Consider the following 10,245-nt stretch of genomic DNA (forward strand, 5'->3'; position numbering starts at 1 on the left):
AAGAAAAGAACTGTCAATACTGATTTTCATATAGTAAATTTATCTCTCAGGAATGAAAGGGAAATGAAGACATTGGATGAAGGAAGACAAGAGTTTGTCACTAGCAGATCTACCTGAAAAGAATGGCTAAAGGAAATTCTCTAAACAGAAAGAAAATGATGAAAGAAGGAACTTTGGAACATCAAAAAGAAGAAGAAAATGGAAAGGGGGAAATATGGGCCGATAAAATACATCTTCCTTTTTCTTTTGAACTTTCTAAATATGTTTGACAGTTAAAGCAAAAATTATCTAATACTCTCTTGATATGGCTGTAAATGTGTGTAGAGAAGTATTTAAAACAATTATAAGCAGAGGAGGGTAAAGGAAGACATACAGGGAGGCAAGATTTCTACAGTTCACTCAAAGTGGTAAAATATTGAACCTCTTAGACAATGAAAATGTATGTGTATATAATGTAATACCTACAACAACCACTAAAAAAAAAAAAAAAGCTGTACAAAGAGATACATTCAAAATACTATAGATAAACCAAAATGGAATTTTAAAAAAATATTCAAGTAGCCCACAGGAAGGCAAAACATAGAAAATAGAGAAATAACAAGATAAACAGAAAACAAAAAGTAAAACGGTACACGTAAGCCCCAAACATATCAATAATTACATTAAATGTAAATGGGCTAAAGTAAACCAAAATGCTTGAAAATTGGGGAGGTTCTGGACTAAAGAAACAGAATAGCCTACACCAGTATAAAAATTTGCCCAATATTTGTATTTATGTATAAATTGCACACACTTTATGTAAACCCATCTAACATTGTTCAAAATAGGATAACGCCTGTCAAGGGCCACCATCAAGTCTCTTTCAGACATCTAAGGACTAGAAAATTACTGAAAACAAAAGGTTACAGATTCTCAGAAAAACCACATCCTGTAGAAGCACAGCCAGCCCACATAAAAACGTGGACCAAAACAGATGTGAACCCCCTCCCTCTTTCCTGCACCTTGCCCTTTAAAGCACAGTAAAAGACTCACCCCCCCGCCCCACCCTTCAGGGCCAACACCACTCTATGCGTTTGGCCCCTCTCCTCCCTTGGAAAGTGAATAAAAACTTTCTTTTCTACCCTTGTTAATACTTTTGTGAATTCTTTCACAACCCATGTCAGCTCACCTAATATTTTATGTTAAATATTATTTAATATTTTGTATAATTAATTTTTGGTACAAATTAATTAATTTTTTACAATTAGTAATAGCATATAGAACATGTACACAGTGTAAATAACTCATATAGAGCTTTCAGCTCAGGCCAGGCCTTCAGTGATAGCTATTATTACGAGGACAGAAACTGGGTAGGGTTTCTCATCATTTGCAGCATGATACTCTCTCCAGCCCTGAGTCAGCCACATGATCATGAGGGTAAAAAACTGATAGACTTTACAACCATTCCGTATGCATACAGCCATTCTGTTTTTGACTTTTGGAACAGTATTCAGTAAATTACATAAGATATTCAACACTTTATTATAAAACTGGCTTTGCCCAATCAGGTGGTTTTGCCCAACAGTGGCTGATGTAAGTATTCTGAGCACGTTTAAGTAGGCTAGGCTAGGCTAATCTATGACATTCAGTAGATTAGGTGCATTAGATGTATTTTCGACTTAGGATATTTTCAACTTACAATGGGTACTGGGTGCATAACCCCATTGTAGGTTGAGGAAGATCTTTATATACTCTTCCTAAGTGACCTCTCTAAACCCATAGCTTCAACTGCCACTTACACCAGGATCAGTAAATACTAAGCAGACATGCTACACATTCCCCCTTCAACCAATCCCCTGGTTTGGCTGGACTCACCTCTGTTCTCTAGGTAACCACTTAAACTGTGCAGCTGGAATTTGAAATGAAAATTTTTTTCCATTCTGGATAGATACTAATGAGTGCCTATTTAGAGTCCACTAACACTTTTTCTTGGCTAAATTTCACAAATCATTCCAATAGTCCATCATAAAATTCCATGCTGAAATCCACTTGAAATTAAAAAGAAAATGGGAAGAGAAATTGGAAAAATAGTCACTGACAGAACAGAAATAGTTTTATATCCTTAAAAGAGATCAGTGGAGGCCTTGGAACTACTTTCCTATTTAGATGAAAAGCCCTGAGACAAGCGGCTTGATGGAGCCCAGCTAAGGAATCCTCAAATATGATGTGCTCTGGTACAAGCCTATGTGACAGATCACTGATGACATGGAATACTTCTCCCTGAGGCAAACTAATAAATTAGTAATTCTTTACATTAATGATCCCCAAAATCAGTGTATCATTTGTTGAAATATATTAAGGAGCAAAAAGGAAATTTCAATTGATTTGATATAACTGACTCATTTTATAAGAGGAAGCTGGGGTTCACAAGAGGCAGAGATACAACTGGTAGAATCTACATCTCTTCACTCCCAAGTCTGCCCATCACTCTAAACTTGTGTCATTTTAGTTTGTCATTTATAATGTGGCATATACATACTGTGACGTTAAATACGTGAAACCAACTAATTTTACATAAACTCACCCACTCCCTTTTGCAAAAAATATAGTGTAAACATAAAGAAAAACATGGGTGATTGTTTCCATCCCCCACTGAACCAAACCAGTTCTAGAGTAAGATGTTCTCTGCTGTCTGTGGCATGGCTTCCCAAAGATGCTCACCTGTTAATTCCCAGAACCACTGAATATGTTCAGTTACATGGTAGAGGGGGAATTAAGGTCATTAATCAGTTGACCTTGAAACAGAGATTATCCTAGGTTATCCGGGTGGAGCTCAATGTGTCCTCAAATGGGGAAGAGGGAGGTAGTAGAGTCGGTGTTGGTGACTCTGTGACGTACTGTCAGAACCACCCGACCTTTGCTGGCTTCAAAGATGCAAGACGGCCAAGGAAGGTGGGCAAGAAAATGGAGGTTTCCAGAAAGCCTTCAGAAAGGAACTCAGCCCTGCCAACACATCGTTTTCAGTCCAGTGAGATGCCTTTCAGACTTCTGAGCTACAAAACTAAAATAATAGGTTTATGTTATTATTATTATTATTTTTTTTTGCTGTGTTGGGTCTTCGTTTCTGTGCGAGGGCTTTCTCTAGTTGCAGCGAGCAAGTGCCACTCTTCATTGCGGTGCGCCGGCCTCTCACTGTCGCGGCCTCTCTTGTTGCGGAGCACAGGCTCCAGACGCGCAGGCTCAGTAGTTGTGGCTCACGGGCCTAGTTGCTCCACGGCATGTGGGATCTTCCCAGACCAGGGCTCGAACCCGCGTCCCCTGCAGTGGCAGGCAGATTCTCAGCCACTGCGCCACCAGGGAAGCCCATGTTATTTTAATTTACTAAGTTTGTGGTAACTTGTTATACTAGGAATAGGAAAACCAATATACTTTCCATAGGCTCATTTCACGCTTTCCTGTGGTCATAAGGAGTTGGCGCCTGATTATAAAGTATTTATCAGAGAGGAATAAAATGGTTATTGGTTCTAAAACAAGGCAACTAAGCAATATGTTGCCTCATAAAATAAAAACCCCCTCTCAAAATTTAGTACAAATGAACATTTATTGAGCCCCTATTAAATAGGACATGGTTAGGAGATGCCCGTCTTCTGTCTGTGTATAATTCCTGCCACTCTGTTTATCCTCAAGTTGGTACCTCCTATGTCTCACTAGTCTTTTACAATTATTCAAGCTCCTATAATGGAATGGAAGGCTTGTTCAGAGGCTCAGAATCTTCTTAGAAAGTTGCGGTTAGTAGAGCGATGGTCACAGGTAATGAGAATCTGCTTCATTTTCTAAACTAAAAAGCAAAACAAAAACAAAAATGAAAACATGAGTTGCCAAGAGAAACAAGAAAGCCTCGTGCTCAAAAGATCAGGCTCATCGTTCTCATTTCCCGCTGTGACAGTGGGCGCATGATTTAATTTCTTTAAGGTGTAAATTCCTTATTCTCCTTCCCTCTCTTTGAGCCTTAAGCAAGATACCTGCACACTGTCCAGGTATCCATTTTAATGCCTGAAGAAATTACTTCAGAAATTTCCAAAAAAGCCAGGAGTGAGGCAGAGTATTAAAACCGGGACCTCCTGATTCAGAGCTCCTAGGCTTTACAGCTTTTAATTGAATTATGTATTTTATGAATCAGAAAATCTGATGCCTTTTCCTCAGGCTCTCCCTTAAAAAGATTCCATGGACTGGACTGGAATACACATCCTAGTGAGACAGGAAATCTTGGAAAACTCAAGGGAGAATACTTGTTTATCCTATGCCTATTTGGTGACTGAAAATCCAAAACAATTAGACTTGGACGGCAAACCTCAGAGAGGAAAGAGGCTGTCTTTCTCACCTCCATATTAGGATTATAGCTGATCTCAGCATCTGGAAAGTTTTAAATTGGAATCCTTTCCCAGTGGACTAAAACCAGCATTGAAAATGGTGTCAAATCCCTAATAAGATATCAGAGACAAGAGAGAAGAAACTTACCAAAAAACACTGTGTTGGACTCGTTGCTTCCCGTGGAGGTGCTGGGCTCCTCTATAATTAAGTAAAGAAAAGGTTTTTATTCACTTCCAGTAAGGATCACTCACAGTGTGTCTGTCATTCAGCTCACAGACTTAAGTAGCCCCCTAGTAAACATAGGACTCCATGAGTCTATGACACAAAAACCTCCCTTCTTCTAACTGCCAAGGCACTCTGCCATGCCTGAAATCCTATCAGTGGAAATGAAACACAAGTGCACTTCATGAGAAGGATTTAGTTAAAGGGCTGGTCTCCACTCACACTTAGAAGTCCCTGAGAGATCCAACCTTTTTTTTTAACAGGCCCTTCAGCCTCCCTAAAATACAATTTCTAGATTTCTCCAACTACTATCTGCAATCCCCTATACGCTTTAAGCAGTGCTGGAATACAGTAGGTCTCAATAAATGTTAGCTATTATTAATAGACATAAGAATCAGAGTGTTTAGAAATTTGCTTTTGTAAGTAAGGCCCAAGGGTCTTTCTTAGCAAAAATCTCAGGCATTCCCCCAGACTACTGGGGTTTGCGGGGGTAGAAGGCATTGAAATCTTATGACTTCTTGGCTGAGCGGCAGACAGAAAATTGAAAACTGCTGGTGGCTTGAGAGAGGGATGGGCAGAGATAGGGACACTGCTTAATTCATGAAGCTTTTAAATCGCTCTATCGTCTGTTCAGTCTATATTCAGATAAGATTTACACTTAGCGTAACCTTTACTCCAAAAGTTCTCTATTTGAAATGAATTGTAATCAACTGGAAAAGGAAAGGAAATTGTTAACCCCTTTTTTGACACCACATCCATCCACCCTACAGAGACATGAAGGAGCTTGTCCTCTTTAGGGAAGCCCAGAAAGCAGGTCCCAGAGATCAGATCAGGTCAGACCTTGGGGCTGGAGCTACGTTGGTGTTCAACCAGTTGCAGTTCCTGGTGTTCTGGGAAATGCTTCAACTTTCCTCAAGTTTCAATGAACTTTTGGCTAAGTTTACTCCACCTCGGAGAACAAAGCAGCAAAAGTAGCCCCAAATGTGTAAATTACCATAGGACTTTCCTATGTAAAGAACTATAAATAAGGAAAGGGAGGCAGGGAGGAACTTCTGCATTTCTGAAGAGAGGAATCCTCACCTGTGACCTCAGTGGCTTCTTCCTTAGAGCTCAGGGTGTTTAATTCCACATTAGTAGGCAATTCTAGGAAAACAAAATGGAGGACGGGAATTGTCACAGACATATGCTGGGAATCAAGTACACTGGACAAAAGCAGGCTTTCCCTCAGAAATGTAAAAGAGGGAGCCTACCAATTGCTGCCCAGGCCTCCTCTGAGGACAGAACCCTTACTTACCAAAAGTCTGTGTGTTCTCCAAATACCCGTCAGTTGTTGTTTCCGCATCTTCAGTGAAGTCATGGTACGTGGTCAGGTCTGACAGGTCAGTGGTCAACTCTAGGCCAGTGGTCGACTCTAGGCCAGTGGTCGACTCTGGGTCAGTGGTTGACTCTAGGCCAGTGGCCCACTGTAGGCCAGTGGTCGACTCTGGGTCAGCAGTCGACTCTAAGCCAGTGGTCGACTCTGGGTCAGTGGTCGACTCTAAGCCAGTGGTCAACTCTGGGTCAGTGGTTGACTCTAGGCCAGTGGTCGACTCTGGGTCAGTGGTAGACTCTGAGCCACTGGTCGACTCTAGGCCAGTGATCGACTCTAAGCCAGTGGTCAACTCTGGGTCAGTGGTTGACTCTAGGCCAATGGTCGGCTCTGGGTCAGTGGTAGACTCTGAGCCACTGGTCGACTCTAGGCCAGTGGTCGACTCTAAGCCAGTGGTCAACTCTGGGTCAGTGGTTGACTCTAGGCCAATGGTCGACTCTGGGTCAGTGGTCAACTCTAAGCCAGTGGTCAACTCTAGGCCAGTGGTCCACTGTAGGCCAGTGGTCACATCTAGGCCAGTGGTTGACTCCAGGTCAATGGTTGACTCTAAGTCAGTGATGAATTCTAGAGGAACCAAAAAGAAAAAAAAAACAGCTCAAGTACTTTCTTGTGAGAATGTTTCCACCATCTCCACACCCTTCCATTCCCAGCTAGATCTTTTTCCAGGGAAAACATGGGACAGAAAAGGGTATATTGAATCAAACTGGTCTCCCCACAAGTTTCTCTTCTACCAAGTGCTAGAATGTCCAGAAGACTAACTGCCACCTAGGAATATGCTCACTGTCCCCTACTCCACCCTCCTCTGAGGGGTCGGTTTAGGAAGGAGCATTTGATATTGTGCCTCTAAATGTGAATCAGTCAGACTGCAGTGGAATAAAATTTCAAAAACCCCCCTATATAATTCTTTCAGTTTCCTGAAAACTAAAAATATAAGTGGGGGAAAGGAGCAAGGAAAACAGCTATTTCCAAGGTGCATAAGCAAGAATGAAATGGACTCTAAAATGGGGACTCCTACCATTTTCATTTAATGGGCTACATCTAGCTCTTCAGTTTCCAGTCTGTCCCAGAGAATGCACAATCCAGACATTGTGGGTCTTGTGAACTATAAAAGCGTCATAACCATGAAGGCCTGATGAGCCTACAACCTGGGTCTGCTTGGGCTGCAGTGAAAGACCTACAGTCCTCATGGATGCCTAGTCCAGCAGGTTGTGGGCACCCTGCCAATGAGGTCAAAATCATTAGCTCTCTAATTTAGTAATTTGCTTTGTCATTCATTCATATGCAGTAAAGGACCCAAACCCAGCAGCGGATAAATTGAGAGCTAACAGAAGGAGAACTAGGAGGAAGTGGAGGGTATAATCACCATTTTAGTGCAAGTGAATGAATATCCCTCCTCTTGAGAAACTGATCTGAGTTCAGGAAGGACTAGAAGAGAAAGAGCCTTGGGGGGAAAGCAGCCTTCTTCTGGTTCAGGAGACAGGGATTCCTTCCTCTCTCAATATGACTCACAAGTTTCTGCTCCAGACCCACTGATGCCCACTGCATGTAACCCAGCCAGCGGCTAAAGCACTTTGAATCTTACTCTCCAGTAAAGTGAGAGTACACCCAAGGACTTTTTAACCTGAATCAAATAGAGTGAAGCCTCTTTAGCACCTGATAGTTAAGGGGACCACAGGGAAACCTCAAGAGCCCTCTCATCACCAACCCTAATTCCATTTGACCCAGCCTGACTACCTGTATGAGGTGGATGCAAAACACAACCTTAATCTTAATCAAGCCACTCAACTTGCCCAAGGCCTCATAGCTCTCTCTCTCTCTCTCACACACACACACACACACACACACACACACACACTCACTCTCTCTCTCTCTCTCTCTCTCTCTCTCTCTCTCTCTCTCTCTCTCTGAATGGACTTAAGCCCTGTTCTCCAGAAGACCTCCCAACGGGCACTCACCCTGAAGCAGTGCGGGGTAAGTCACCGCCAGGGCAAAGCAGGCGGAGAGGAGCAGGGCCTTCCCGAGCATGATGCCAATGCCGGGGCTGGGAGCGCGGGAGGCTAGCGGAGGTGGGGAGCCCCCAGGGTGCTGGACCGCAGCTCTGCTGGGCATTTATTACAACCTCAGGCCCAGGTCCCAGAGGAGGCATTCCCAGGGGGTTGGGAAGAAAACAGCCCCGCCCACAAGCGATGAGACTGCCCTGAAGCAAAGGAGGGGAAGGGGGGGCGGTGGGACGAGGGGTGGGGGATGGGCGAGGGGGTGGGGGCGGGAGGGAGAGGAAGTAAGGAAGAGTTCGGAGGAAACTATCAGTGAGGTCCTTGGCGACGTTAGGGTCCTTTTCCCCATTAGCACTAGGGGCAGGGCTTCTGGTTCCACCAGATCGCAACACTCCCCTCCTGACCCAAGGCTGCAAGTTTTACCTCTAGGCTGGAGCCAAATAATGCTTTACTGAGCCCCCGAAATGCCACTGTGTGTCAGGGTGCGGGACTAAGAATAGTAGTGGGGTCTGCTGGTGACGTTGACGCTGAGGGAGAGCCCTAATGCGAACAGTCTTCTAACTCTAGCGGGTCCCTGGAAGAGAATCGTCGATCAGAATGATAATAACTAGTACAACTATTATCATAACAGAAATATCTAAAATTGTAAGATTTCACATGTGCCACTATCTCATTGGATTCTCACCACGGTCCTGTGCGGGAGTCGTGATTGTCCTCATTTTTCTGGTGAGGAGCCTAGAGGCTGAGAGACTCAATGACTCCGATTCACCCAAAGACACTCACGCTCCGCCGCGAACACGCAGGACCTCTTGGCTGTGAGGACCTGGCTCCTGCGAATGACCTTCCCAGTCCGCCAGGGGGCGGTATGAAGCTGCGATGCGTCCTTGGCTGAGCACTGACTAACCCTCCCCATAGACGCAAAGCAGGCCGAGAAAACACAGGGTTGTGGGGCTGGCTCACCTAAGTAGGCCTCAGAGCGCAGTGAAGTCACCACCGTTAACCTGGACAGGAGGCCTTTACACATACGCACAACTCCCATCGCAGGGTCAAAGCCCATGGGGGCTTTTGGTTTCAGTTTTCTTTACTTAAAAGGTCACAGCTGATTCCTGCTCTTCAGAAACCACAGGGCTGACAATACCACTGAGGGAAACCTCTCAGTAATAGTAATAATAACAGCTAATATTTATCGGGTGCTTAACTCTTGCCGTAGGCATGTGTTACTTTAGCCTAACACCAAACCTCAGGCAATCTTATTCGCCTTTTCCAGATTAAGTAACCGTGCACAAAGAGGTTAAGGAACTTATGAAAGGTCACACAGTAAATGTTATAGAATCAGGAAGCAAACCTGTGGGCACCCTGATGCTGGGGCCTCCGCTCTCAACCAACTCCACCGTTTGTGCCCCAGGCCATGTTATCTCCCTGAGCTCATAGTTTTGTCCCAGGAAGTGTGGCAACTTTACAGTCTTCTCCTTAAAGGCAGAGGGAACACACACACACACACGAACACACACACATTTTGTTTTTCTGGAAACTAAATTTCCTTGGCAAGGCCTGTGCAATGAAGTGTAACCAAATACAGTAGGAGCTTGGGAAGCAAGAAGCTCATGAAAAACTTGCAGGCAAATAACACCAGCAAACAGTGAACTCAAATCAGACAGTAATGCAGCAGGTCGCCAGCCAGTGGATGAAGGGGAGATTTAATCTGCATCAGCCACAATATGAGAATATTTCCTACCCTAGAAAACTGGAAGAATCCACTTCCCTATGTGCAAAGTAGAATCTCTGATCTCTTTGAGGAGAGCTGGACTTAGACCTTAGTACTGAGGGGACAGAAATGACCAACTTCCTCTAGAAGGTTTGTTTCACAACTCAACTACCTAAAAATATAGACACTGCTTTAGATGTTCTTCCAAAGATAATGGTACCATTTTTGTGTGCCTCAGTTTCCCCCAGAGTCAGTGGACGAACAGCTTCTTGGTGACTACTACATTGAAATATGGGAGCAATTTGGTCTCCCGTCATGAAGATGTGTTATTATTTCTCATCACTTGAATATAGTTAGGTCATTAACACAGTGGGTCCCAGAGAGGTCTCTGCTAAGGTGAGATCCAATAAAATTGTCAAGTTATAATTATAAGGTCTTTTTTATTAATATGGGATTGTAGTTCTGTTTTACAGTATTAAAATATTTTGGCTTTCTTAACTTTTTCCATTGTTATCAAATTTTATAGATTTATATAATGTCAAGGCTTGAAGGTATATTAAATTGTACTCAGCTCAACCAGATATCCAATGTCTTTTTTTAAAATA

General features: G+C 43.3%; 1 protein-coding gene across 1 annotated transcript; it reads right to left on the reverse strand.

Moving 5' to 3' along the window:
• Positions 1–3,624: 3,624 nt before the first annotated feature.
• On the reverse strand, positions 3,625–8,008 carry LOC308625387 (uncharacterized protein). The gene is made up of 5 exons (XM_081249503.1): positions 7,897–8,008; positions 5,867–6,505; positions 5,653–5,715; positions 4,498–4,548; positions 3,625–3,817 (listed from the first exon to the last, which is right to left on the reverse strand). Exons 1-5 carry the CDS (start codon positions 7,964–7,966, stop codon positions 3,813–3,815), a joined length of 828 nt encoding a protein of 275 aa, XP_081105629.1. The 5' UTR covers positions 7,967–8,008; the 3' UTR covers positions 3,625–3,812.
• Between the last annotated feature and the right edge of the window lie 2,237 nt (positions 8,009–10,245).

Source organism: Mesoplodon bidens, assembly GCF_964165515.1.
Source record: "Mesoplodon bidens genome assembly, chromosome: 11".
Lineage (NCBI taxonomy): Eukaryota > Metazoa > Chordata > Mammalia > Artiodactyla > Ziphiidae > Mesoplodon > Mesoplodon bidens.

Excerpts from the sequence above, each read along its gene's own strand:
- LOC308625387 (XM_081249503.1), bottom strand. The coding sequence starts at position 7,966 with ATGCTCGGGAAGGCCCTGCTCCTCTCCGCCTGCTTTGCCCTGGCGGTG. Across the intron at positions 6,506-7,896 it reads TTACCCCGCACTGCTTCAGG|AATTCATCACTGACTTAGAG; the intron begins GTGAGTGCCCGT and ends TGGTTCCTCTAG. Across the intron at positions 5,716-5,866 it reads GGAGAACACACAGACTTTTG|AATTGCCTACTAATGTGGAA; the intron begins GTAAGTAAGGGT and ends TTGTTTTCCTAG.